The sequence below is a fragment of the Aythya fuligula genome, chromosome 1 (genome assembly GCF_009819795.1).
Source record: "Aythya fuligula isolate bAytFul2 chromosome 1, bAytFul2.pri, whole genome shotgun sequence".
Lineage (NCBI taxonomy): Eukaryota > Metazoa > Chordata > Aves > Anseriformes > Anatidae > Aythya > Aythya fuligula.
Genome location: NC_045559.1, coordinates 24,708,995 through 24,736,903, shown reverse-complemented (window position 1 = coordinate 24,736,903; position 27,909 = coordinate 24,708,995). Strand labels below are relative to the sequence as shown.

Sequence of the window (27,909 nt, the reverse complement as noted above, 5' to 3'; positions counted from 1 at the left end):
TTGGTCAGTGCCTGGACAGCAGGAGCTGAGGTTCAAGGAGAGCCTGTCCACAGCCAGGCCTACCCTTTCCTCCTAGATGGGCATTTCTCCTAGACCAGTGTGGTGGTTTTACTCAGGTGGGCAGCTGAGCTCCACCACAACCACCCTCTCACCCATCCTCAAAGGGAAACGGAGAGAAAATAGTATACAAAAGAGCTCAAGGGTTGAGATAAGGACAGGGAGATTTCTCAACAATTATTGTGATGGGCAAAACAGACTCAGTGTAGAAGATTAGTGAAATTAATTGCCTATTTACTAAGAAGCAAAGAAGCGAGAAACAAAAGAAACTAAAACCACCTTTCCCTCATCCACCCTCTTCTACCTCTTCTCCCCAGTGTTGCAGGGACACTTGGGGGAAGAAAGATAAAGTATGTTTTAGTTATTGGAGAGCAGAGGAACACTAAAGAAGGATGTGAAGCTGCTAATCACAAGAAAAAAACAACACAGGTTCTGGGAGAAGAGAAGCTTCTTGTGAGAGAGCATCAGGTCCTGCCAAGGCCTGGTCCAGGAGGCGTGTGCTGTGAGGAAGCAGCCATGCTGGGGCAGAGCTTGCGGGACCATCAGTTGCAGGTTGAAAATAAAATGATTACGGGGCACTCAAGATAGAAGCTATTACCAGTTGTTTTAAGCAGGATGCTTAAGGAGTGACATTGCAAAAGGCTTTGCTTTTGCAAAGACAGGTATATTTTGCCAGCAGCTTTTATCAGCTGCACACACATGCACATACACACACAAAGTGTTAAAACTGGATGTGAAAGAGGGGTGCACACACAGTGCAGCAAAGTCAAGGTGGGACTCGTGCCAGAGAGCAAACACCCTCAGCTGCACAGGGAAGGATGTCAGCAGGACAAGCAGTGATTGCAAGCCAAAAGCCAGACACAAAGTGTCCTGGGCTGCAGTCCCTCAGTGCTTCTCACGTGTCCTTGGTTCACCCTGCAATACTGGCCATTGCTACACACGTGGGATGGAAAATTGGATTTGCTTGCAAAATAGAGCTGGAGGTGTCTCTTTTCACTGATTTTCTTCCATGATATGAGTGAAATGGAAAGTGGGAAACATCTGGCTGAACAGCCTGTAATGTTATGCAGCAGCATTGCTCTGGACAAGGCAGCGGCAGGGAGAGAGGCAGTGCTGGAGGGGGGGGCAGGGCAAGGGCTGGATTTAGGAACAGAGAGGGAGGGAGGAGAGCAGGGAAATGGAGAGGAACGGCTGCCAGCAGCTGCTGGAGTTACTCGAGGGGCAGGAAGGAGACAAGATAAGAGGAGGGGGGTGAAAGTGGGAGAGAAGTAAATGAAACAGGCTGAGGTGGGGAGAGGGCACTCAGAGCCTAGCACTAGCTTACTGCAGGACTGATGTGTTTTAAAAGTACTGCAAGGACAGGGAGGACATCTGACCAGGTTACATAATGTAATTCCTGTGACTTCACCATGTACTATTTGTGCTTCTTCCGACCAGCATGTGATCAGCATTTGTTTGAATATCCCAATGACTAAAGTAGTTTTGGATTGCACATTTAGCAACTGTATGTAGAAGACTCTGACAGTGTTGTATCTAGATAATTTTCAGGGTCCCCTCGTCAATTACACAGATCCTTTCAACAAGGGATGTTTGTTCTGGAACACAAACAGAAATAGCATTAGGATTTCAGGAGTCTAAAATAGTTTGTACCCCTCACTGTCATGGAGAAGCTTTCACTTTAGCCAAGTGTAACTTAAAACTGCATCCTGTAGTTGGTGAACAGATGACTGAGACAGTGACTTTAACACTAGATCCCAGGCCTATAAAGAAAATGGACACACCTTGAAAGGCATTTGTTTATGTCAAAACATCTGTCTCTTTTTTTTTTTTTTCAGTCTGATCTTCTGTGCAAAAATTGTGGTGCCTTGTTTGTGTAACAATTCCTATGTCCAGTGACAAGCTTACTAAAATTAGAAGGCATGGAATGACTTTGTTTTTGAAGCAGACACTGCTGACTGCTGCTAGTTTGAAATTCTTGAACTTGCCAAGAACTAACTTATCATCCTGAATTAAATCCTTTAAATGCTGGCATGTTTCACTCCTAAAGGCAAATACTTTTCACCAAAAGAAAATCTTGTTTGTTAATGGTGGTTTTATCGCAAAAGAATAGCTATACAATTCCAGATATTAGTGACCCATTTTCCACATGGAGCATCCTGTTTTTATGCCTTATTTAAGGAAAAGATCCCTTATTGTACAAGAAATACTTTCCCAAATGTCACTGTAAGTTGATAATATCTTTCTGAGAAAAATAACGATTATGTATTATGCTCCTGAAAAGTGTCCTATCTTAAGACCACTCTCTTTGCATTGTTTGCTGTAGATCGAAGACTCCATTCTCCAGTACTTTGGAAGCCGTACGAGAAGAGCAATTCTGTATGCACCTCCTGCCCATAGTAAAACTGAGCGTCAGCTTTGTGAACACATCCTGAAAAAGCATGGATATGCAGTCACAGTCCTTGAGAACAGGAGACTGATGGAAGATCTGAGACATGAGGGCCCTTACCACAGTAAGAATAAGTTGACTTAATTAACGTGTTAATTACTAATTGTTAATCCAGTGTTCTTCCACAGAAATAAAGTTTACACATTCTCAATGTGAGGAAGGATACAAACCATGGTCAAACCCTGCCCAGTTATGCCACTAGTTTTTCACGATTAAATGATTCTTGCATTAGAAACTTCCTTCTATAAAGATTCATAAGTAATTGAACATAGCCTTGAGAACCAAGTCAGATCACTTCAGTTCATGATGAGTTCACACACTGACTTCATCAATATAATAGCCAAGTGATTTTTGGTAGAGCATTTCATGATATAACAAATATTTGCTTCTTTCTCATTTTCTCCCTTAAAGAAAAGCTGAATGCATGAAGGCACTCTTTTTCATTATGTAATAGCTTATTAAACAGCACAATACAAAAGTACCTTTTGCACTTGCAGTGGATTCTGACGGAAGTTACTGCTTGTTATTAGTTCTTGTTAAAATTTGATCTATAGTCAAAAGGCTTGAATTCAGGAAGCTTGATCTCTTGCACAAGGGACTGTAGCTTTGTGGTGTAGACCTGTAGAGTGCCTAACAGAGGAGCTTTGGGCACCAGTTATATTTTTTGACCATGTTAAAGTGGTCTTGGACACCTTAGAGGTGTGAACTGAAACTGTGATCTCACTTTAATATTCTGTTGGAAGTCAATCTTGGAACTGGGAGGCTTTGAAAAATGTATGCTGGTCACCAGTCTGTCAGCAGAAGAGTGCGTTTGGTTATTTCTCATGCTAAAGGGAGTGTCGTTTGTATCATTCAGACTTGCAGTAACTTCCTGGGACTACCAGAGAGATCAGTTTTGCTTTGTGCTTTATCCAGTCCAAATAGTTTAATAGATGAAAAAAGTACTTATTCAGCATGTTTTAGGCTACTCAAAATTCCACCACAAATTTCAACTGTCTTCAAGAAACTTTCTTGAAAATGAGATACATGCAGTTTTCTTGGCAGGCTGTACCAAGTACTAATAAATTTTCTGCACCTTGCTGTCTTCTATTTTAATCTCTTTTCAAAGGCACCTTTTAGTTACTCCATGCCTTGTGTACTTTCCATCTCAGAGTGACAGGACACAGCAGGTCTGCAGGCTTCGCTAATGTCAAATGGGCCACAGAGACAAGGCAGCATCTCTGGGGACAATGTGTATTTCACCATCTGTGTGAAATACTTCTGTTTCAAATGGCCAAGGAAGTGGGTATGCCAGGCTCATCTGGGCCTCGGAAAAAAATCACTGTACTAAATTTTGCTACAGTGATCAACTCAGGTTCAGGTTCTGCAACGCAGTTTTTTACCCTGCAAACAGTGCCTCTGCAGAATTGAACTTAATTGTGGGTATTTGTATTTTACAGTCTACCTAGTGTCAGTACTTCCTGTAGTATTTTTCCAGTAATTAAAAAAAAAAAAAAAAAAAAAGATTTTTAGGTATTTTCCAGAACATCCTACAGCTTTCAGCAGAAGTTAGATGTATTGGAAAAAAGTCAGATGCTTTCCAGCTTAAGACAAAGAGTAATGGAATTTACTAATTCCATTTCATGGCAACATAGGTCTGCCTTTAATTTTTCCCTGTTATGTAAGTGCCTTGCTTTAAAGTTATGTTTGAAAAACACAAGTAAGTAAAAGAACATGTCTACATACTGAACCGATGATCTTTTCTCAGAATTAAACAAGTTATGCTTGAGTTATTTTTCTTTGCCAGTAAATGAAGGGTTTTACTGTTTTGGATGGGATAGTACTTGGTAAACCATGTTTTGGAGAAGGGTATTTTGAGCTATGCTTTATCATAACATTTTCCTAATAGGAGTGCTATAATTTATTTAAAACATGCTCCTTGGAACCTCTCTTAAAAAGATACAGATAATGGACTGAGAAACACAGATCACGAGCGTTATAAAAAATCTATAAAAGCTCATTCCTTCTTACTTGGTATTATTTTGCAGCTCTACCTGGTGCTTTTATTTCTGTGCAGTTTCAGTGCAGTCCATCTTACTCACGTATTTTGAAAGTTCAGTCTGATTTTGAAAGGGTTTTTTTGCTTAGAATGGCTGTGAGCCAAGAGTCTAGCTGAAGTCATATATGGAAAAAAAGTTCCCTGCAAAACATTCCTAACTTTTTTGTGCTGGCCTACTGTTCATTCTGGGACCAGTTCTGCTCCTGTTTGAAACCAAAGTGTGACAGCTCTGCACACTGATCTTCCAGAGAGAACCTCCACACTGTTTTGAGTTTATTACTGCTGGATGGAAACATCAGGGGAATAGTTTTCTTCAGTGGATTTTTGTTTGTTTGTTTGTTTCTTTCAGACCAACCAAAACATTTTGAGATTTGAGATTTGGTAATTTGGTAACTGGCGGGTTGTTGGCTAAAAAGTAAAAGCATACCTTTTTTTTTTTTTTTTTTTCCAGGCAAAGAGACTGTGGTTTATGGGTTTCCTATGAAAAATCTGTATAGACATTTTCTGCAGTCAAGTACAACTTACTCAGACCCCTAATTTTCACTGAAAAATACTTTTGTCAGTAAATTCTTAAGCAGCTTTGCATGAGTAAAAAGTAGCTGTGCTTTCCCTGTTCCTTTCCAGTTAAACCCACACGGAGGGAAAAGCCCATGGACTGATGATATCTGTGCCTGCTCTGAGCTGCTTTCAGTCTTCCTTTTGTGGCAACCATAAATGAGCTGGTTTTGCTGTAAGGTTTAACACATCTCAGTCTGCTGCTGGGATGGAGATAGGAAGATGCTACTGTTTTGGTAGTAGATGATGGGACAGTCAAATTTTGGAGGAAGCGGGGACTGGTACCTTGGGCATGCAACTGCTGCTGTGGTAGATCTGTTTAGGCATGGTGAGTATCCCCAGTATCTGCAATAACTTCATAGCAGAGCAGGCAATTCAAATGCTGTTGGATAATAGCTGATTATAAAGATACCAGGTTTTATAGGCAGATGTGTTTCATGTTGTGCTTCTTCCTTCCTCTTCCTTTCCTAAAATACGAGAATCTGCTCATACAGGCAAAGCCTCTGGAACAGGTTCTGCTTTTTCCACAGCCTCAGAGGGGGTTTGAAACTGGTGTCATGCAGCCTCACAGAAAAGGATAGTTCAGAATCAGAAGAAAGAGTGAGAAATCCCCACACCTCTGGGCTTTCTCCTTAGGAGGTTTGCCTGCCTTCCCTCAGCCCAGAACAGAGTGGTTTTGTTCTATTAGAGGTGAGCGGGATGGGCTACCTGGGTTCAGAGCACAATTGGGTTCTCCCAGAGTACTTAATGCTAGAGAAGAACCTTCCAAATATTTTCTGGAGTCTTCTTTTCCGTCCTCCCATCCTAAGAAGGTCTCATCTCTGGGGCAACGGAAAAAAAAAAAAAAAGGTCTGTGGGTCCCTCTGGCTCTGTGATGCTCTGCCAACATTTTCACAGTATTTTTCCCAAGGAAAAATTTATTTCAGAAATTTGTGGCACCAAAATGCCTTTCTGCCTTCCAAAAATAATGTTCCATAATTGCTGACTGCTATCTGAATCTTTCCTGAACGCCATACTTTCCTCACGTGACATCTAAGAAATAAAAGAAAGAAATGAACTACTTATATTTTTCTTTCTGGAGCTGTCAGAATTTCTGTCCTCTGCTCCATATGCCTGACTTTTTCATCAGTGGTGACCCTCCCTTGATAGGCATCTACTTCATTTCTCAATTCTTCACCTTTACTAATAGTTATGCAAAGCTTGGAAAACTTCAGGCTCTGAAAAACATGTGCAGCTGTATGCTGCACAGATGGCCAGCCAGTTTTAAATTCATTCGGCAATAACATACAATATCTGTTGTTACAGCGAGCCTTTGGAACTGAAAAGATTCTGCACAGCTTTGATGATAGCTGGCCATGGAAAAAAACAACCTATTCAGGCTGCTGGAAACTGAGGTGCAGTGTAACACTATCTGCTCCCTGCTACAGTAGAGTTTTAACTTTAATAATTTGGTGAAAGTTTGTGCAATTGCAGTGGATAACTTAAAAAAAAATAAATAAATAAAACAAAATATCATAAACCTTTTCCATAGTATTGATTTACATTATTTCCTATTTTTAGAATACTACAGCAAACTCTTTGAGCTTTACTAAGGCTTCTATTTGCAAGTTGAGTGACATCCAGCAAAGATGAAATTTTAGCCAAACAGTTACAAAGATTGTTATAGTACACATATTGATTTGTTTTTGTTTTTGTTTTCTGATTTATTGTTCCGTAAGGTAACCCATCTTAGCTTTGGTCAATATTTGCCTCCTGGGTCAATAATTCTTGATATTTATTTCAGCTGAAATCAATACCAGCTTCATGTCACATTCATTCATACGAGATTGTTTGGTGTAGATCATATACTATCCATATCCTAAAACTTACATATATTGCAAAGTGTATTGGGTCTGAAGTTATTTCCTCTTTCCTGACTCTATCAGTATGATTGCATTGAACTCTGTTCTGTTTTTTGCCATTTTAAGAGCATGCTGTGTTTACTTGGCTGTGTAAATTAAGCCATGCTTCCAGCCACTGACTATGAGGATGATCTGTCTTTTTGCAGATGTTGTGGGAGCAGTGCTTGGGTGGAGCCGCTCAGGAAGGGATGAGTGAAGCAACAGACCAGTGTGTGCCAATGCAAGTGAATCTTGGCCCTTCCCTTTATGTCCTAGGGTCAAGAGATCTGTCTGGCATTTAAGGTGGCATCCCTTAGCATTACTTAGATATTACAGCAAGTAGAGCATAAAGCGTAATTGCTAAAACAGCCTCAGTATGTTCAGACATAACTCATTCTGCTATAAAATGCTGATTTGAGGATTGATGAATTGTTCCAGCGGGTATGGTTTCTTCTGCCTCCATCCCTGGCCCTCTGCAAAGCACCCTCATGCTTCCTTGCACCCACTGCTTGCTCCTTGTAAAAGCTGCTGTGGAAAAGCATCAGGAAGCATGAGCCTGCAGGAGCAGGCACTGATGTACAGGAGATGTGGAGTGCTGCTAGCTGTGGGTTTCTGACTCTCTCTGGATGGTGCATGGCTGGAGAAGCAGTTGGGGACAGATGAAAGAAAATTCTGCCTTGATTCTATGAAAAAGCCTTTTTCCAAATCTGTCATCATTTATTTTTCATTTTGTTTTGTTGCGTGCCCTTTGGAAAATTTGCTCTTTAAAGAAAATCTGCATTTTCCACAGGAATAAAATGTGTTTGTCCACTTCTATTCACACTAGGCCTAATAGATAGAGAAACATTACCACACCAGAATTAGAGAAGCAGAAACAAGGTTAAAAGCCATATAAGTCAATGTCAGAACTAGGAAGAAAATATATGCTTCTTGATGTATATTTTTATGTTTTTGCTTTAGCATACATGTATTGTATCACCTCTAGTACTGCTCACTGCTCATACATTTGACCAGAGGCCAAATCATCAGAAGAAACAGCTGAATTGTTGACACCTGGCCAGCAGCAAGGTAGGAACCTGTAGAAGTGCTACTTCATAAGTGCACCCAGCAATACTTTCCTCAGGGCTGCTAATTAGTCTAGAGAATAAACTACAGCCATGGGCTTCAGAGGCCCTTAAGACCATGTCTGGTGACTGTCAGGCATTCACTTTTCATTTTCCAGGACTTACTATATTAGCAAATGTAGTGAGAATTAGAGGAGGGGTTAGAGATAGGAGGACACAGAAATGTTCTTTAAGTGGGTGTGAAGACTGAGACAACTGGTGGAACATATTTGTTAACAAAAAAGTTAAAAAGGCTGCTTCTAAGGAAAAAAAAAAAAAAAAAAAAAAAAAAAAAAGAAGAATCTGTACTTTGTGTCCATAGTAAATAGGTCATAAAGTAATAAAACAACAAAAAAGTTTAAAAAAGTTTAGATACTAGGAAAGCTTTTTTTTGGGGGGGGTAAAGCTAGTGAAGTAATCACGTGCATTCCGTGGAGCTGTGGAGCATCAATTCTTAAAGGTCTTTAAAAAATAACTAAGGAGATTTTATTGGGTCAAGTGTGTTCCCTTGTGGGGTAACAAGATGGACACATAGACTTCTTGAAGTTTATTGACTAGCCATAATAAAATGGTAAACCAGGTGGAGAGATTCCAAGTACAAATCACCTGTGTCTCAGGGCTTTAACTGAGGAACAAAAAACATGCAGTTTGCAGCATTTTCTTCTGCATCTTGTTAAAATTCAAAATTTCTTGAAAGAAAGAAAGAAGAAAAGGAAGGAAAAAGAGGAAGGAAGGAAGGAAGGAAGGAAGGAAGGAAGGAAGGAAGGAAGGAAGGAAGGAAGGAAGGAAGGAAGGAGGGAAGGAAGGGAGGACAAAAGGAAGGACAAAAGGAAGGAAGGAAAGAGGGAAGAAAAAAATGAAAGAAAGGAAGAAAGGGAAGTCTATGAGAAAATATTCCTGAAAGGAGTGGAGAAAAGGGAAGGGACCAAAATTAGTGGTGCATATAGTTAGGCCAGCTAAAGGTGGAGAACATAGAAAGCAAATGACATATTCTGAAATAGAAATCATTTTCATGGGTTGGTATGTAAAAAACAGTCCTTAGAGAACCAAATTTCCTCAAGTGAGTGGTTATCTGTGGAGTTTGAAATATATTAACAGGAATAGGTAACATTAGTTCTAACTTTGATTTCATTTTTAATTTTAATTGTTCAGAGTTAGTAACAAATAAGATTTGCTGTTTTCTACAGCCTCAGACAAGTTTCCATGAAATCCAACTAACTTTAGCAAACAATTATAAAGAGTAAAGGCCTCAAGGAAAATTGCTGGTGTATTCTGTAAACATCTGGTTGCCATTTTCAATTACAAGGACCAACCCACTGAAGGAAGCAGTTTAGTTTTTTTGGAACAGAAATGAGACACTGGGGTTTTTGTTCTTTTTCATAGTGGAGAGTAAAGGAAATGTCAGGAATAGAGAGGTCACTAGATGCTCAGCTTTATAAATACAAAAGTCTCTGAGAAAATTAAAGTAAATTGAAATCAGGTTCTGAAAGTGTAAACAATCCTGTGGAGGTAAGGTTAAATAAGCAGGACTCGAGATCCTAGCATGCCAGCAAAAGCACAAGATCATTCCATCATAAATAAGCCATTTAAAATATTGTGCAAAATAATAATGGTGAGGCTAGCCACAGAAGTATGTTGTGAGTTAGAATACAAATACATGCATATATACATATGCATATCTAGCAGATATAATTGCTTTTCCAAAAATCATTTTGGTTAACTCTCGGTACAAGTATACAGTATACAAATCAGTTGGGTTCTTAATGCAAAATATATGTCATGTGAGTCCTGCACAAGGTTTTGACAAGTAAAACATACATTCAGAGGCATTCTTTCTGTATGTTGTTAGGCAAGGAATTCCTTAAACAAGCAAAATACTTAGAAATGCGGTGATCCTCAGAGCATACTGAATTACAAGCATACTTAACGTTTGTTAAATTTGTTCTGCTTCCTTAAAATGATACTTCATATAGTTTTAGGGGAAAAAAAAATGTATACCAGAAACATGCACTGTCTTGATCACTTTTTAATTTTGCTTTTTGAAATTAAGCCTGGCTATTTGCTACGCAGTTGAAAGTGGCTGCCTAATCTCATGCCACAGGCATCACTGGTTGCAACACAAGACAGATTAGTTTCTGGCATACCCAGATAAATGCTGTTCTCTAGCTTGATGCTGTGGTTTCTTGTTAGACAATTTAAAGGCACTGTATATTTTTCAGAACAATATGTATTCTCCTTCCTAATTATTAGCAGAACGTACTCATGTTTTCTAGCAGAAAAGCATACAAGCTGTTTCTTTGTATCATTAAAATAAACCCTCTGTAGAATTGTACTAAAAACCCTGTTTCAAAAGCACTCTTTTCCTTGAGGAAGAAATTCTTTATTTGTTCATAAAAAAAATAATAATACATGGACATCGAACTTTCTAAAGTTAGAAACAGAAGATAGCATTTAGTCATAAAGTTACTGAACATATCTTTCTCTGAATGTTCTTTTTAGCCATGTAAACAGAACATACAGTCCAATGGAGAGTGGCATCTATTGAGCTGACATAGAATTTACAATAATTAAAATACTACACACCAATTACACAGTGAGCTAAAATTAAAACTTTGCTGGAATAAATTATGTCATGTTAATAGAATCTGCAAAACACCAGTGTCCAGGCAGATTAGCATGGCCAAGGGAAAGCAATGATGTGCAAGTCCACTGAAAATAAAGAAATGTGAGATTAAGAGTTAGGTATGCAAGCTTTTAAATGAACATGTCTATTCTCAAATGTGATGTGATGGTCTCCTAATATAACTGCTGGGAGAAGCCTTGCCAGAAGCCTGCAGCAGTCCCGTCAGAGCAGTCTCTCCGAGGCACTGTTGCGTTAGTGCTGCCCAGTGTTTGGGCTGCTGCAAGCTGTGCACCCTTTTTGAGGCACTCCCTGGCTCTGAGCCTGGGTCAGCTGTGAGAAATGCGGTGCCTTTTATTATTGTGCTCCCATTTTAGGTAGAGGCATTCATATACCTCTGAAACCAAACCAACGTGTTTTGTGTTTGTTTGCTTGTTTGTTTTTTGCTGTAGCTGCCATGACTTTTGTTGGGTCAACAAAAAATATAAGCAAAAAGCTTATATGCTGTGTGTGCCTTCACTGTAATTTGCAACCAGCCCACTCCATTCCTAGGTTCAGATTCCAACTTTCTCCAGCTGCATCCACTTTCAGCTGACAGTTCTTTTGAATGCTGCATCCCCAAAATGTTCCAGACATCAGAAGTGCAGTAGCCACCCAAAGGTTAAAACATGTTTCTGAACATTTCATGCACCATAATATTGCTACAGTGGCTTATTTTTCATAAAATGGGAACCTTTCTTTCATGAGGGGAATGATAATTCTACCATTTTGATGGTCATTATACTCCCTCAAAGTTGCTTTTCAATAGAATATTGAATATTCTTTTACTCAGCCCCTGAGGTTGTCCATTTGGATGTAGTCCTAGTATGCACAGATGGTGAAGTGAAAGGAAGCTTTTCTGACCTACTCAGAAACCAGAATTAACTACCAACAGTTTGCAGTTGGTCATAAGAGCTTTCGTATTTCTGGAAAAAAAAGAAAAAAAAAAAAGGAAAAAAAAAAGAAAGAAAAAAAAAAAGAAAAAAAAAAAAAGAGAAAAAAAAAAAGAATAAAAAACACCTCATACAGAAAACTGACACCTAATTGATTAGGAAGAAAAATATATTGTGATTAATTTCTAGCATTTTTGCCTTAGAAAACAATGTCCATTTTTGACATTAAAGGGACAAAATATGGAAAGGACTGTGATTAAAAAGCAGCAAAGGAATAGGATTTGAAATGAAGATGAGCAACCTTAACTGGCAGCAAGATTAAAAAATAGGTGTTTTCTCAGTGGTGCCTCACTAAGTAAAATTTATTCAGATTATGACAGAGGGAAGAATATGGTTAGTGCTGAATGGTATGCATTTTGGAAAGTTTTAAACAAATGATTCAAGGCATAAAGTGTTTCTATAACAAGCTCATTGTTGTAATGACTTTGTTTCTGACATTTGCAGTAATGCTGTCCAAAATAAATATTTAGCTACAAAGAGGAGTTTCATTTTTAATTTGTAATGACTACTAAAAATGTACATAGAATATACCAGTCTTTCTTCTACATTGTGTAAAACAAGATAAATCTGGCATAACCACAGTTATTTTACATCTGACAATAGGACTACAGCTCTATTGATCAGGTTTTGGAACAAAGAAATCTTAGAGGAAAATGGTAAAAGAAGGCAAAGCAACTTTTTTCTTTATTTTGAAGAAAACCACTGTTTCTACTTTTTAATTTTAATTTTTTTGGTAACAAGAGAAATTAGAAAATCTATCAGCATATCAAAGTATTTTGTTAAACAGGTAGATAAACAAAATAAGAGCAAGACCCAGCTATTTTAGACTAGATCAAGAAGTAATTATCTGCCTAAACGGGACTTTAGCATTTAAATATATATATATTTTTTCCATCTGGCTTCTCTTATAAAAAGAAAACTCCGGTTTTTACAATGTCAGTAACACTAATTATCACTGGGAGCTTTCTAGAAGTCAGTCTTCAACAAAAAATAATTGAGGTAATTTTCTTTAAAGAGTGGACTGAAGACAAGGACTTTAAATACAGAGTCTGCCACATGTTAAGCCCATTTGCTCTTGGAATTAAGTGTTATGGCTTTAGGAAAAAAAAAAAATAGAAAGGAATAGAAAGAAGAAAGTACTTGTATAGAAAGTAATTGTAGACCAGTTAGGTTGCCCAGTTTGTGACAGGATGAGGTGTGAGGTAGGAGAAAGCAGATTTTTCGCTTCTCTGTCCAGCTCCATGGCACATCTCACTTACATGCTATATGTTATAGTACATGATTTCTGCTCATCTAACACTGTGGCATTTCCTGATGACCTTCAGAAGTAAGAGGTCTGACCCTACATTTCTTTAAAATGTTTGGAAAGAAAAATTTAACTCCCTTGTTAGAGTTTACGTTCCATGGATGCTCTGCAAGGTAGACATGATGATGTGCATATCACCTACTTTCACTATTGCATGGCATGCCAGGTGAGAAGAGCTGACAGGCAGCACAGGGTGCTGTAGAGAAATCAGTATCGATGTTGGAAAGTGCCCTCACATTAGCTGTAACTTAATTATTGCATCGCTGTGTCTTCTCTGGCTTTGGCTAGCTCATAAATAAAATGAGTCAAACCCCTAGTTCTGAGGACAAGTGATGCCATGTGGCTCACATCCATGTATCTAAACTCTTTTTTCTCTGACTGAGGGTGGCCTGCTTTCTGCTGGGTTTCAGGAACTGTCACAGGCTTGAGCTTTTCTCCTAAACTATGCCTGGGGCATTGCACGGCCACCCAGGGAGAGGAAAACAAACACCGCAGATGACTGCAGGCCACTAGTTGAGCCTGTGTCCTCTCACTGCTTACTTTAGCCATTCTCTGCTCCCTAGTTCCTCTTTTGCAATATTTTGGTTGTTTCCTGCCTCTTGGGTATTAAGGAATCCGACACATTAATGAGTATTGTCTGTCGTAGGATGCCCAAATGATGTAAATGCAGTGATCAAGGGCAGACACTCAAACTTTAAAGTGTGTCTTGGTTTCTTGCAGAGGTGATCAAACACCATCCTTTTAACATTGCAATTGTAATCTTAACTTGTTTTAATTAGAACAAGATAGGGCATTAAAACAAACAAACCCATCTACTCCTTAGCTGCTTGCCCTGAGGCACCTCTATGTCCATGGAAGGGAAGAGGCAATTTTTTCAGCTCTAGCGCTTTTTTTTTCCCATTAAAGTCAATGACGAATTCTCATTACTGTGATCATTCAGAGAACTACTCAGTTCAGGTTCCTCAGGTATTCAGTCCTGTGGCAAAGATTGGTAGAAAAGTGAAAGTGAAGGGATAGATGGAAGGTATACTCAGACTGGCGGTTTTCTTTCCTTGGGCAGAACTCCTTCACCCCAGGCACAACTTGCCCACTGAATTGTTTTTTTTCCCACCGCTGGCTCTTTCCATTTGTTGCCTGCACCTCTCTACACACCCAGACTCTTTCTTGAGTAGCCGAATCAGCAGCTTTGGTCATATTCTGGTGTGTAAGATATCTCAATACCTGTCAGTTTTGTTGTAGCTCCTACTCACACACTCATCCAAGTTAGAGATTCCAAGTCTGGCAACAAACAGAGGTGAGGCTGCTACTGCTCCATAGCCCAGCTCCATCCAGCAGTGGTGCTGCACACATGTTCCCATGGGGCACATGCACACGGACATGCCTACACACCCTAGCCATGCACACACACGTGGCTGGCTGCAGAGGGCAGCACACAGGGACATGCTCAGCACTCATGCAGACACAAGCAGTGCCTGCAGCCTCACCTACCCACTAGTGCTCACTTCCCACCCACTCTCACTCAGCTGCTGCCACCCTGGACACACGGGGTTCTGAGCCCTGGTCCCTTCCAGCTGCAGCACCCAGACCTCAGGCACACACTTGCACACCAGATCCCTGCAGCCAGGAAGAGATGGAAATGCAGTTTTCTGAGAAGACAGAGCAGGCTGTTGATAGGTACTCAAAAGCCATGACAAGCACTCTTTTCAGCTTTCATTTGACACACTTGCTCATGATGCATCCTTCCACTTGATAACTGTATGCTGCTTTTTCACATGACTTTGCCTTAGGGTGTGCAGAACAGTGATACTAAATTCTTTCCTGGACTCAGTCCCAAGAATTATTTGTCAGAGTAACTTGGATCAAGCAGCAGTGAGGGTTATCCAAAGGGAATTGTGTCAGGCAGAGGATTTTTCCCTGGCACAGATCAGAATGTAGCTCTTTCTTCTTCTCCTTTGAGGCTTGGAGAGCAGAGTGCCCACATCCTCACTGCATGGAGCTGTGTGGTTCTCTGCCCTTCCCTGCACAGGGCAGAGTTCCTCTCTTCCTCAAGGACCAAATCTTTTCCTTCTCTGTTAGAATCATAGAATATCCAAGTTGGACCCCAAAGGACTGCCCAAATAATAATAATAAAAATATGTCAGATTGTGTATCTAAAAGTGTTGCTTCTAGAGTGTTGTTGCTGAGAGTGTTTGCTTCTTGAACTCCAGCAGCTCAGTGCTGTGACCACTGCCCTGGGGAGCCTGTCTCTGTGCCCAACCACCTCTGGGTGCAGAACCTTTTCTTTGTACCTCCATGAAGCATGGGGCCGAGGCCTTCCTCCCAGTGTGGGATGGGTCCTCCTTCTTCCCCACCAGCACAGAGCAGAGCAGCACTCCTCTCATGCCATTTATTCAAGGATACAAGTTATCTGCATGCTTATTTTCAAAGAATTGCACTTTAAAAGAGAGGTGGGTTATCCCAGAAGTGGGATGCACAGACTCTTCCTTTCACATTCTTGATGTGAAAATCTGGTGATGCTTTGATTTCTTGTCCTTGGGTAGAGTGTGTCCCACTGCCACCTCTTGTGCTCAGCCCCAAGCCCTGCTACCAGAACAGGGACATCATGGCAATTTTGCTATTGCCTGTAACAGATGCAGCATATGGACAATGACTTCTTAACTACAGAGCTGCCCTCCCCATGAGTTTCTTCATCCCAATCCAATCCCTACATATCTCAACTGCATGACCTCCACCCTCCCCACATCACATCCTCTCCTTCCAGTTTTTTCCTGGCTCTTCATCCCAGTCCATCTTCAGTGGACTGGTTAATATCCATCTGGCCTTCCTGTCAGAGAGTTTCCTTCTACATTTTCACAGCAGGTAAGGAAGCACCTACATCGGTGGATTAGCTGAGCTGTGGCAGATCTATCATAGCTATGTGCTTTAGCTACATACAGAGCACTTCTGACCCAGAGAAGGTTAGGTTCACAGCTTTGGCTGTGGTGACACACCTGATATGTAAAAATACAAATATAGAGTAAGAATTGCAGCATTTGGAGACAGCTAGGAATGTAAACCTTTATAGCCTGCATACAAATAGAGCATATTGTACTGGATAACTAGATGCTTTTGGTTTCACTGAGGCTTGCTGTGCAGAAAGTATCCATATGTGGAGACCATTCCAGAGTCCTCTGAATATTCATCCAAAGCACTGTGTGTAAGCACAGAAGTGGAATAACAGGCTTGAGTGTTTGAAATGCCCTGATGTGTTTGCCATTAGGTCAGGACTACATATTTTCCTTCTGTTTGCTATTGAACTCTACTGTAGCTCACAAAGAATTCTCATAGCATATTTTCATAGCTTGAGTCCACAGATTATTCCATGATAAAAAATACAGGTTGTAAGAGTTACAATCTGAAATAAAACTCAGCAGAGAATTATTCTTAGCCTGACACCACTCTTCCCGACAAACAATGAAACTTCTAATGGACCTGTTTTACATAGTGTAATACTCCTTACCCCAAAACTGACTAAATTAACTATTGAATGTACATTACTTACTTTTATTTCCAGTAATCTGTTCACTCTTTGGTTACACAGGGAAAAAAAAAATAAAAATAAAAATGGATATAGTTTAATAATGTTGTAATTTTTTTTTTTTTTTTTTTTTTTTTTTTTTTTTTTTTTTTTTTTGTGCACTGCCTTCTGATGTCCTACAAACGAGAACTTACCTGAAAATTGAAAAACACTACTTCAAATCATTTTACTGCAGGTCTGCATGTGCCTTCATGGTCATCACTTATAGTAGGGTTAATTTGTTGATTGAAGAAAGGATTGTAAATATATTACATGAAGGAAGGTGATATAAATGGAGAAAAGATTGTCCTGTGTCTACTTCATTCTTGTTCTTATGCCTGCGATAGATTTCTTTTGCTTCTTTTAGAATCATCTGCCTTGTACTAACATTTCCTCCAGTGAGGTCACTGGTTACCTCCTAACTCCAGATGATAACTGGTTGACTTTGTGGGTAGCTGCAAGCCAGTTTTAGTGTCTCATACTAGACAGAAAAAAAGAAAATGTCTTCCCCAAATCTGAGAAGAGTTCTTTGGGAAGAAACTGGTAACTCTTGGATTGTTATGCTCATTTAATTTTTGTACTTCTAAAATTTCTGCTTCGAATTGACAAGAAAAGCAGATCTTCTGCTTGGACCTTACTGATATACAGAAGGAAAGGAAAGGAAAGGAAAGGAAAGGAAAGGAAAGGAAAGGAAAGGAAAGGAAAGGAAAGGAAAGGAAAGGAAAGGAAAGGAAAGGAAAGGAAAGGAAAGGAAAGGAAAGGAAAGGAAAGGAAAGGAAAGGAAAGGAAAGGAAAGGAAAGGAAAGGAAAGGAAAGGAAAGGAAAGGAAAGGACTTACTTTTTACTTTTTATTATTTATTTATTTATTTTTAGGTGAGAGTAGAAGCACTATGCCTCCCCATTTGAATTAGTTCTAACATCTGTCTTCAATAATTGCAAAAGAGATATAGAATAGTCAAGCATCACCATGTCTTTATGGATGAGGCCCTTTGTTAGGACTTCAAATGGCTATTTAATACCCTAAACCCTGAACTCAGTTGTGACTTGGTATTAATGCTTGAGCATGGGGCATGTGTTCAACAATCTCAGCCTCATGCATAGAGTGTGTTTTGTTGTTGTTGTTTGTTTATTTTTTTACACTTCTAATATTTCACTGTAACTAATACATAAAAAGATTTCAGCCTAATTTGACTAGTTGAACAGGTGGTTTCTGGGCTGGTCTGTGCACTATGGAAGAGTACAGTCAGTTTCAACAAGTAGCATGGAACATGCTGTGTGAAACAGTGAGAGCTTTACACATGGAAAGATGAACAGTTGCCTTGCAAACCAGTTCAGAAAATACCAGAAACATGACCATCTTTTCCTATGCTATCTTCATTTATCAGATGATCATTTCTTCATTGTGGTGGTTGTGAGTTCAAACTGGTGATAGCTCATGACTATCAAGAGCCACATTAAAACAAAAATTTAAATACCTCAGATAACTCATTCTTTAATTCCTGCAAACCTAGAGATGAGACATTCCTTTAGGAAAAGCCCAACACACAAAACAGGGATACTAAAATCTTTTTAAATACCAGATTATTAACAAAGAGAAAACATACAGTTCAACAAGCAGCATTCTGATCTCTACACAAGTGAGATGGCCGAGCTGCCATACCCAGAAATAGGCTTCAAAGGATATTTTCCCCTGGAGCGCTTTCAGTTAAGCTCAGATCTTCAGAGGTGTGGAATTCCCACATCCCAAAAACCCATCACACAGCCTGCCTAATGCTGCTGCCCTGTGAGATGCTGGGGGACATAAAATCCAGCCTAGTATAGAGAGCCAGACAACAAGGCTTTAATTTTGTCTTTTAGACATCTGGTAGATCTTCTACTCTATACTCTTTACTACCAAACTGTTGGCTCCCTATAAACTGATTATATTGCAGGGCTGCAGCTTGCTTTGTAAGATGTTTCAACCTGTCATTGCAAATCTGGATTTGTGCACAAACAGCTACTTCCATAAGAAAGTGCTTCCTCACCAAACTCAGTTCACTCTGTGCTCCCTGACCGTGCAGGAGCAGAGTTTTTTTTTTTGTTTGTTTGTTTGTTTGTTTGTTTGTTTTCCCTCTACAGACTATGAAGAGCCATGATACTTGACACTAAAACTTGCATTCCTTGTATTTTTTTTCTCAAAGATCAGGATTTCAACATGCCAAAAATATATTTGAATTGTTTAATATTTTATAACCTGAAAGAATACCTCTTTCTGAAAAACTTCTCTTCATGTCCATACAGCATAGAGTTGCCTGAAAATATGTTTCAAATAGAGCAGAAGGGAAGTTCTTTTAAAAATATGTCATGTATAAACCCCAGGATTTCCCTTGGCAGAAGTTCTATAGCTACCTAAAGTAACTTATTCCAGTACTTCATTCTTGCAGTTAAAAACTTTTCTTTATATAATCTTTACTGTGAATTAGAGAGGACAATTGATTTCAGGTAAGTAAACATTCATTCTATGGGAAAGGCATCTCCTATCTCCACCTTGTTTTAGAGAAAACGTTAAAAAAATATATCAAAATTCTTTTGATCTTCATCATGGTTCAAGCGTGTGATGGATTGACCCCAGACAGCAACTGAGCACCCAACAGCCACTCCTTCCCTCCCACTGCAGCAGAATGGGGGAGTCAATCAGAAGAGCGAAAGCAAGATAAAAGACAGTTTAGTAAGTGAAGGGGGGGAAAAGGTGGTGTGGGAGGAATAAAAGTTATGCAAAAGGCAATCACTCATCGCTTCCCACTAGGAGAACGAGGCCCAGCCATTTCTCAGAGACTGGAGGTTATGTGCTATGGGGCATCCCTTTGGTCAGCTGGGGTCAGCTGTCCCAGCTGTGTCCCCTCCCAGCCTCCTGCCCACTCCCAGCCTACTCACTGAGGGTCAAGGCGAGAAACAGAGTGGGCACTGGCACTGTGCCAGCTCTGCTCAGAAGTAGATAAAACATTGGCATATTTTCACGGTGTTTAAGGCACAAATCTAAAACACTGCACCATATTGGCTGCTAGGAAGGTAAACTCCATCCCATCCAGACCCAGTACAAGGTTTTCCAAAACATATGTAGTTCTTGTAACCCTTCACCAAAACCATGCTTTCCAAAACTGGGGAACAGTGTTACTGTTCCCACATCCCAGTGGTGGGATGTGACCAATGCTGACTGGAGCAGAATGGTCACCTCCCATTTCCTGTCACCTCCTGTTTCTTGTATGTAGCATTCATAACCAGGTTTGGTTGCAGCTCATGATGTCTGCAAGGTTACGATTGTAATGAAAAGGTCTCTGTTATTTAGAATTCTGTGTGGCATGGAATAAATTCAAACTACAATTCTTAGGGGGGAAGTTCAGCTCTTTCAGTGTCCATAAATCTTTACCAATGACTCAAAGGTTATTTGTCTTTTTTACAACGGTATTATATTGTTGATACATATGCAGTTTATGAATCTGGCCCTTTTCTGCAGTAGTGCTCTCTGGCCATTTGTATCTGTCCATCTGATTTCTCCATCTGAATTATGTCAGTTTGAACTTGTTTTGAATTTCCTCAGGTTGAATTCAGCTAATTTATCAAAATCATTTTGAATTCTGATCATGCCTTCCAAAGTGCTTATTCTTCCTCTAAACCTGGTGTCACTTGCTGTTTATAAATACACTTGCTATTCCATCATTCAATTTGTTAATGAAAAACTTGAACACAACTAAGTGTACAGTGGGAACTTCTGAAGTTCTTCTGCAAAAATACCCACTGTGACACTGTAGATTTTTTTTTCTTTTTTTTCTTTTTTTCTTTTTTTCTTTTCCAAATAACTATGCACTCACCTTATGTTATGTGGAAATGTTGTCAAAAGACTTACTGAAATCAAATTGTTTCATTGCTACTATTTCCTCTTTATTCACTAAATCAGTTACTCCATCAGAAGAAATTAAACTGGTTTTATGTGATGTGTTCTTGGCGAACTAATGTTTCTTGGCTGTTTTTTATCTTATTATCCTGTAGTGCTTATAAATTGGTTATTTTTAATAGTGATGGTAGCAAGAGAGAGCAAAATTGCAAATTGACTAGAAACTAAAATAAAAATAAAGCAGACTGGCCTTTTCATTTCCCAGCTTAAATGAAGTACAGAAAGACAAGCATAAGTGATGAAAAATGTATTTGATTTTCAAAGTTCATTCACTTCAAAATTCAGGATGGGGACCTTAACACTAAAAAATGAAATTTCAATCTATGGTATTGAGATGAAACTTATTCAGTTGATTAAATCAAAGAATATTTTTCTGTGCATGCACACGGAAGATTAAAACTCCGTGGAATTTTAAGCATGCATTTGCCAGGTTTCCTGCAAAATTATTATTCCAATGCCATAGCCTGTGGGGATAATGTTTTAATTTCAAAGTTAGGAAAAAGATTACTTAATTTTAGAAATCTGCATTCACCTCCAGAAATTCTTGAAGCTGATCTGTAAAATGTGTATGCTTTAAGTTTAAAACCCCACTAAATCCTCATTTTATTTCTGTTCACTGTGATTTATGACATCAGAAGACAAAAACCCTCTGCAGAATATATATTTTTTTTTTTAGAAAAGCTAACTGTTTTTATTGGTCTCTGCATTCCCACTGCTGGTAAAAAACGTTTGTTTTTCTCCTTAGATTGCTATCTTTTAAGTTATTTTTCTGAATTAACCATTTTAATTATTCCAAATAATATGTCAGAGTAAAAGCCAATTTAAACAACGGTATCTTGATTAAAAATTTAATTTATACATTGTGTTGATTTTCAATTCAAACTTACTGCTCTTTGAATTGTACAGCATGTACTTTGTCTAATTAAGATGGGTAAGTAACTAAAGGTGGTCACAGTGGACTGGTGTCTTACAGACTGCTGTACTATTTGTTCTTGGATTAGCAACTCAGGTATATGGTTCTCAGGTATACATGAGATGTGCATCTCAGGTACACAAACACTTTTTAAGCTGGAACCGCAAGACAGAGCTACAAAGACTGCTACATTTGCCTACTCATTCTTTTAAGTTTCCATTTTAGCCAGTAAGTTGCTCTAAGAGTGCTGTCACTTCTACTGAAAATTCAGGATGTTATGGTCTTGCTGGGTTTGTTGATGAGTTTAGTTGGACAATTTCTAGGCACAGCCTCCACCTAAAGTTACACAAATGTAAATATGTAAACAGATGCTGCAGCTTTTACATCAGTTCTGTGCAGGTGTTTAGATCTGGCTTTGTAGGAGAGCCAGATCTTTTTGTGTGTCAGTTGAATTCCTCAGAGGATGTGATTTCTTTGTGATATTAACCCTGCTTGGGAGAGGATTCTCATTTAGAGAGGTATATTGGCAAGATTAAATTCTTTTTAGAGAATTTTATTTAATCTTTTTATTTGTATAATTTAGAGGACAGGAGGGGGAAAGAGCTGGAAAAAGATGGATGAATAAAATCACAGAATCATAGAATATCCTGAGCTGGAAGGAATCCCCAAGGATCACAGAGTTCAACTCCTGGCTCCACACAGGAACACCCAAAAATCAGACCATCTGTCTGAGAGCATTGTCCAAGTGATTCTTGAGCTCTGGTGCTGTGACCACTGTCCTGGGGAGCGTGTCCCAGTGCCCGACCACCCTCTGGGTGCAGAACCTTTCCCTAACCCCCAGCCTGACCCTCCCCTGTCCCAGCTCCATGCCGTTCCTTCGGGTCCTGTCGCTGTCCCCAGAGAGCAGAGCTCAGCGCCTGCCCCTCCGCTCCCCTCGTGAGGGAGCTGCAGGCCGCCACGAGGCCTCCCCTCAGCCTGCTCTGCTCTGGGCTGAATAAGCCAAGGGACCTCAGCCACTCCTCATATGTCTTCCCCTCTAGGCCCTTCACCATCTTTGTAGTCCTCCTTTGGATGATCTCTAATAGCTTTATGTCCTTCTTATATTGTGGTGCCCAATCATCACATCATGCTGCCAGCAAAAGTCAAATCCACATTAGGATCATTTTACCTTTATAGTAAGATGTAATTCTGTGAATGAACACTCCTTTTGTAGGCAAGGCCTTTGTTAAGAGGCTGAACACAAAAATTTTGGTTCAAAAAGATGCTCAGAGAAAGGATGAACAGACTATTTTAACTTCTTGTCTTAAGAATTTACCATCCTTCTGCTTGTCCACTGCAAATGCAAAGTAATACAAGGCAGTAAAGATCATCACCATGAGGTGGGACATCATCTTCCTTAACAGATCTACTGCTACTGCATGCTGAGCTCCACTGGCTTACTGAATAAGGCAAAAGAGATTTCAGTAACTGTAGACAAAACCTCTTATGTGGAAAAATCTTCATGCAAATTGTTAGCAGTTAAACTGTTCAGAAATGAAGCAGCCATTTTAATGCTCTACTTCAAATGTCCTTTCAAAGCCCACTTGTGATATGAAGTCTGTTGAAAATTATCAAAACACTGTGTACATTGAAGATGGAATAATTTAAAATGAATTAATGTTTCTTCTTCTCTAAAACATATTGAAACATGAGGTTTTCCATGTAGATGTCTTGCATTATTACTGTCACTTCTGCACTTTCTTTCTCTTTTATTGTAGACTGTTCTAGCTCACACAATGTATCTTGCTTGCATTTAGCTGTAATTTCTATGAAAAGGATCTTCTGTGATAAATTACAGTACATGACACATTGGGATCCTTTGCCTGGCCCATTTGGTGTTACTGAAATATTAAGAATGGTAGCAATTATTTGCTTAGATACAGGGTTGTAACTGTCAAATTTATAGAAGGAAGACAGTCATTGTATCCTGATCACAGGTGTTCATTTTCTAATAAAAGTTAAGTTGTGTGAGGAATGACACAGGCAAAGTCTGAGCTCCTTTCATGGAAGGGTCAGTTCTAGAACTAAATCAGGCTAATAACACATGCTTTTTATTTTTGTTTTCCAGTAACTTTTTTTTTTTTTCCTTTCCCCAGGTGCAATTCATTAGGAATGTATTGATACAATTAAATAGAAGTCTGAGTATTCTTTCAGCCTGAATCTGGGCGACAGCACTAGGTGCACACTGTTTTTCTAATAGGAAGTCTCTTGCTTTCTAAAAATAGAAATGTTTCAGTTCTGATTGTTCTGTACTGAAGTAACTGGCTAGATGTCTAATTGCTTTAAATAGAAAACACAAATAGTGGCAGGCATTCAACCCATCCTGAAAAATTCTTCCTAGCAGCTATCTGCTCTATGTCCCGGGCACTGATTCAGAAATGAGCTAGGTCAGAGGGCCCTTTTTCCTTTTGTTTTCTTTGGTGCATTCATATCGATCATTCTGCTCTGTCCTAAGGGCAAATGATACACAGTGCAGCGAATCCTTTGGAGTCAGAGATCAAATTCATTCCTGGCCAGGATGCATAGCAATAAACACAGGAAGGAAGTGAACTATTTCTGAGAAATAGAGTTCCCTCCAGCACCCTTTCAATTTGCACACTGCTAGACATTGTGCTTTGTATGTAATTATAATGATTTATTCAAAGGTGTTTACTAGTCAAAGGCATAATGTCTTGCTTATCTGGTAATTACATACCTTGTTAAGACCATCGAGTAGGTTGTTTACACTGTCAGTCTTTTGCACTGAATGAAGTATTAGCTTGTATGTTTTTTCAATGCTTTATTTGCCATCTAGGCCGTTTTTATCAACCTGCAGTTTTTTGAATGTTTCTTTCACAAAGGATTATGTAGTGAATCTGCCGTGCGTAAATTTCACATACCTTAATTATTTTTGTACCGTAATACTAGTTCTTGTAATGTGAAATTGAAGATTTCTTTACGGCAATGGATGCAATGTACCTAAAATTCATCTCTTCAGTGTTGTAGCATGGCCTATAAACATTAAAATGTGATGGCTAATTCCATAAACCTAGGCCCATTCTACGCCACCAGTTCATTACTGTACTTAATGCAAATTGAGTGTTAACTCTCCTTAAGTAAAATCTTCATCCAGTTTTGTGCTTGTCACTGTGACTAGGATAGGAAAAAAACACATTTTAGAGAGGGAAATCAGCCAAAATAAATATATCTGTGAGCTGTTAGTGGGACCAAATTAAGAGGTAATCTTATACAATTAGGAAGGTATCACAGATGGATATCTTAGAAATTAAATAAAATGCATGTAATCTTCCCAGCCTTAGGAAAAAGAACCAATTTACTAATTACTGAAATAGCTGCCCTGTAGAGATCTTTGACCAAATGTTGTACCCTGCCGTAGACGCTTTACAGGATGTTTTGGTCATCCTGTCACTGAAGTGGTTTACAATTTACTTAATGTATTTCTGGTGTCAAGAGATTTGGTGATTCTGTTAATATTTTCAGAAATGCCACCATCTCTAACTAGTTCAGATTATGAAGGCTATATACAAAACAAACAAACAAACAAACAAAAACATTTCAGCTGACCAAGCTTGTTTCAAGCTACATTGGCTTTTCTACACCACATCACACACTGCAGTATGGCCAGACTCCAAGACCTGTTTGTATCTAGCCTATAACGGTGTTTCAACTGGTAAAATTGATGAGTTTTGCCTTTCCTTCGGGCAGTTGTCTCTGATTCCAGTGTTGCTTGTTTCCTGAAAATAGAACCCTGTGGTCTCACAGGTCAGCTTCATAGCAAAAAAAGAAGAATCTAACTATTTGCTCAGTGCAACTTGATTTCCCCATGTGCACCAGTTCTACATGTTGGTAATCTATTATCTAATATTTAGGAAGCTTTTACACCAGAATTCAGACTAGGAATTCCAGCAGTTTGCAATAGCACGACCAGTATTAATTCCTGTAAAATTTGCTTCCCAATAGTGAAAGAACACAGAAGATCATATTGCATATTTTGCAGTACTGAGGAGTTCAGAAAAAAAAAAAAAAAAATTAAAGCACATGTTATTCAACTTTTTAATTTCTGAAGTTAAACAGGTGATTTCTATCATCTTAGATCAGACACCAGGGGACTGGACATTGGTAACCATCAGTAATTGTCTCAGATATAACAGGAGGTGCCAACTGTGAAATCCCTAAATATATATCCAAAGCCTGGTAGTGAAAATGTCATTTTTCCCTCTGCCACCTGTAACTGTTTGTGTACTCAGCACTCCAACAATTTGCTGTTCCTCAGGATTCTGCTCAGAGTATCTTTTGTTCAAATTGCATGATATTTTCTTTCTCAGTATACTTCTTTTCATTCCTGATAGGTGGCATAAGCCCTTGGGATCTTCTGATCTGCTTATCTTCCAGAAAAAATGATGGTACTAGCTGCATTCAAAGAGATGACTTGCATCATCTAGAGTTATTCCAAAAGGTATGAAATTACTGTGTTATCCTTTGTGGGAATGAGGGTACAGGGCTAGCCCAAATTTTCAGCACACACTGACAAAAAGATATGTAACTGATACTCATTTTACACTGCATGAGCTTGGTTGAACAGCTATAAAACATTTTCTTCAAGTTCTTACCTGCTAAAAAATGCTTGTCACATACCAACAATACATTCTTTATATATCATCCAGAGATCAAAAGAAGTTTCTCATTTGGACATAGTATATCATTTTGGATGTCAGCATTTCAATGTAAATTGAATCAAAATTATTACAGCTGTTTGTTAAGTTTTGCTTTTCTCTCCTTTAGCTTGAACTTCATTCTTGACCACCCTAAACACAATGTAAGGTGTCAAAAGTATCTGCAGAAGTTAAAGGAAATTTGACTAAGTACTCTATTTGAAAAAGAAAATTTAGAAATGAGGAGAAACAATTAGCAAATGCATACAATATTTTAGAATAATAACATGGGCAGAAGGTGGACAAATTTAGGCTTCACAGTTGGTATCACTCTTGAGTTTTATCTAACATAATTGCTACTTGTAAACATAATTCAGACACCTCTTAAAACAGTGACAGTACACCTACAATTGATAATGTTTAAGCTGGACTGGTGTCACCCTCCAAAGCCTTCACAAGAGTTCTTTGCTCTGGCACAGCAATCAGTTTACTCACAGTTGAAAGGATCAATGGTGCCAATAATTCTATGTATTTTCAGGATTGTTTTTTTTTTTTTTTTTTTCACTTGACCATATTGTGGGTCTGATTTAGGTTACTCAGATATGCAACTATCTAAACAAATACCTGATCTGTTAGTGAAAATATATAAGTGTTTTAAACTGAGATCTTTGAAAAAAAAAAGGTGAAACTAAACTATAGACACTTTTTGTCTTAGGATTCAAGTAAAATGGCATAGATAATAACAGCAAGACTCTGACCTGAGAGACTGGGAGAAATGGAGCTAGTTTAAAAATGCATTTAGTTCAGGTATTGAGTTCATAAGTATCCAAAAAGCCACTGTCATGTCCACTGAAGTTCAAGCTAGGAGGATGTACATTGGGGTTCCCTGGGACAGCGTGTGCTATCTTGATATATCCAAATGAAAATATTATAACAACTCCAGTTTGCTAGAAACACAGATGCTTTGATTTCAGGTCTCAGATCATAAAAACTCTCAGGCTTCTGCAAACTGCATTTTGCTCATTCTATGCACACTGCTGTATCTGAGCCTCATATAATAATCCTTACAGCACTCTGCGATGTCCAGAACTTTCACACATGGATAACTGAGACATGAGGTGATCAAAGGAATTGTCCAGGTTCCATCAGGAAATCTGCAGCACAGCAGGGACCTAAACCAGATGGCCCATATCTCTGGATAACTTTAAATATTGGCCTAACATTTTTTGCAGCCAGCATGTCCATACCACAGTGCAACACAGTTCTTTGTTGTAGAGCCTGGATATGGCTTAGTTATGTTAGCTTACCACTGTTCTCAAGCACAGAAATTCAAGAGTCTATTTCCGTGCAGTGAGAGGCAGAGATTGATAACCAGCAGAGGACAGAGAAGTCACAGAAACTAAAAAGGAGGGCAGAGAAGGGATAAAAACTCAGCAGCCAGGAGGAGAAACATAAATTTGAACTTTAGTTGTGTGATGGCCATTGAGGAATAGTCCATACCTTACATTTATTATTCCATGTTGCAGGATGGCAAAGTTGTAAAATTGCCAGAATTTCAGGATTTTTGTGCCTGAAGAGTCCCTGATAAATTAAACATGAAACCATTGAAGAAACCAGGAAGAAAAAAAAAAAAAAAAAAAAAAAGAGTAGCTATTGTCTGAATGAAAAAAGCTTTTAAGTTTTTTTTTTTTTTTTATGTACAGGTAAACCTACTTCCAGAAATTCAGCGTTTCCTTTGCAGAAAAGAAGGATTGTGCCAGATAACAAAAGTCTTTTCAGGTAACTTAATTTCCTCATATATATATAAGGGGTGAAGGTCTT

The 27,909-nt window shown here is 38.9% G+C and overlaps 1 protein-coding gene across 3 annotated transcripts in view; it reads left to right on the top strand.

Annotated features, from left to right (window-relative positions):
- Positions 1–27,909, top strand: part of CPED1 (cadherin like and PC-esterase domain containing 1) — a 146,234-nt gene that overhangs the window by 8,188 nt on the left and 110,137 nt on the right. For all 3 annotated transcript variants that reach the window (XM_032195812.1, XM_032195804.1, XM_032195819.1), the window contains exons 2-4: positions 2,381–2,567; positions 25,786–25,892; positions 27,792–27,867. In XM_032195812.1, coding sequence (XP_032051703.1) covers positions 2,381–2,567; positions 25,786–25,892; positions 27,792–27,867 — 370 coding nt within the window. The remainder of the gene's footprint in view (positions 1–2,380; positions 2,568–25,785; positions 25,893–27,791; positions 27,868–27,909) is intronic.